This window comes from Dromiciops gliroides, chromosome 1, assembly GCF_019393635.1.
Source record: "Dromiciops gliroides isolate mDroGli1 chromosome 1, mDroGli1.pri, whole genome shotgun sequence".
Lineage (NCBI taxonomy): Eukaryota > Metazoa > Chordata > Mammalia > Microbiotheria > Microbiotheriidae > Dromiciops > Dromiciops gliroides.
Genome location: NC_057861.1, coordinates 335,536,142 through 335,538,148, shown reverse-complemented (window position 1 = coordinate 335,538,148; position 2,007 = coordinate 335,536,142). Strand labels below are relative to the sequence as shown.

The window sequence follows — 2,007 nt, the reverse complement described above, 5'->3', positions numbered from 1 at the left end:
GGTCAATATAAGAAACCAAGGCAGTAACTGGTCTAAAAGGTCTAACAAGGTCTAACAAGAAAGTCAGTTGGGTTCCAGATCCTCCTAGTTCAAAGGAGGGAGTGGAGGTCAGGGTCTAGCATGCAGTAGGTAAGCAGAAACATTAACAACAACAATAAATGAAAAAAGATGAGGAGAAGAAAAAGGTTTGCAGAGCATTTACAAATATTATCTCTTATGATCTTCAAAATAACGTTGTAAGGCAGGCGCTACTATTATCCCCATTTTATAGATGTGAAATCTGAGGCTGAGAAAAGTTAAGTGACTTGCTCCAGGTCACACAGGTAGTAAGTGTCTCAGGTAAGATATGAATTCAGATCTCCCCAACTACAAGTTCAGTGTCTTATCCCTCGACCTACCTCGATGTCGGCAATTAGAACTGACAATGTTCTGGAGGGCTCTGATGGGTCTTAGTTTATATTATTCTAATTCTTAAGAGTGTGCCTCCCTTGGGGGTGGCTAGGTGGCACAGTGGATAGAGCACCGGCCCTGGAGTCAGGAGGACCTGAGTTCAAATCCGGCCTCAGACACTTAACACTAGCTGTGTGTCCCTGGGCAAGTCACTTAACCCCAATTGCCTCACCAAAAAAAATAAGAAAGTGGATGGTGCCTGGCGTATTATTGTAGACTATGGGAAGCTGAAGGAAGTCTTCATGCCTGGCACTAAAACTGTTGATGACTTTGTCAATGTGGGAGAAGGGGTATCCAAGGACCAGGGTAAATGTTATGGGATTATGAGGTGCAGAATTTGATCCAAGATGGCTGCCCCCGTGGATCTGGAGTTGAAGAAGGCTTTCCACAGAACTACAAGCCAAAGTTATTGATACTCAGCAGAAGGTGAAGCTTGCAGATATACAGATTGAACAGCTAAATAAAATGAAAAAGCATACACATCTTACAGACACAGAGATTATGACTTTGGTAGATGAAACTCACATGTATGAAGGTGCAGGGAGAATGTTTATTCTTCAGTCCAAGGAAGTAATTCACAACCAGCTGTTAGAAAAACAGAAGATAGCAGCAGAAAAAATTAAGGAACTGGAACAGAGAAAATCATACCTGGAGCACAGCGTGAAGGATGCAGAAGACAACATTCGGGAAATGCTGATGGCCAGAAAGGCACAGTAAAAAAGTACCATGAGAAAACCTTTATTTGACCCCCTTTCTCTGCTCTAACCTGGAGAACATTTTGGAAACTCTGCTTTTATTTGAACCATTGTTAAGCTGCGGCCTTCTCTGTGGTAGCCTCCTGTATCTCTGGCTGAGCCAATTGCAATTCCCCAATTCCTTGGCTTGGGGCCCAATCATAACTTGCTGTGGGTGAGAGGAAGAGGAGGAGGAGAAGAAGAAGAAGAGCCCTGGGCAAAGGAAGGGCCCCTTGCCCAATGACTCCAATGTTACCATTTTTGTTACACAAATAAAAGATATCCATTCCCTTAAAAAAAATGTTATGGGATTATTTCCATTTTTCTCTTTCTATTCCTGTGGCTGAGACCAGCTCACTTTCACTTGGGAAGGAGTCAAGTGTGACTTAATAATTCTTACCTAGGGTTACCTGAACTCTCCCTCATATTGCCACATTCTGATAGGCAGGGATGTGAGAGAGGCTTTCCTTCCAGAGAGCATTGATGTGTACCACCGCCCTGATAATAATGTTGACCAGACTGGGCGAGGCCATGGTGGTTAAAGCCCTAGATTAGATTAGATGGTGCCCCTGTGTGGAACATGACTCTCTATGACTTAAAAGGAAATTCTAGAGGAATACCAGAATCTGGGGGTTTTGGAGAACTCACATTCTCCAATGGGGTACCTGGACAGCCCCTTTACTAAGTCACTTTGAAGCTTGTCTATTTTTTTTTTAGGCAATTGGGGTTAAGTGACTTACCCAGGGTCACACAGCTAGTAAGTGTTAAGTGTCTGAGGCCAAATTTGAACTCAGGTGCTCCTGACTCCAGGGCCGGTGCTCTC

The 2,007-nt window shown here is 43.7% G+C and overlaps 1 protein-coding gene across 1 annotated transcript; it reads left to right on the top strand.

Moving 5' to 3' along the window:
- Positions 1-797: 797 nt before the first annotated feature.
- LOC122736540 (prefoldin subunit 1-like) lies at positions 798-1,167 on the top strand. The gene is given in 2 exon segments (XM_043978843.1): positions 798-836; positions 838-1,167. Coding segments are annotated over 2 exon segments (369 nt in total).
- The last annotated feature ends 840 nt before the right edge of the window (positions 1,168-2,007 follow it).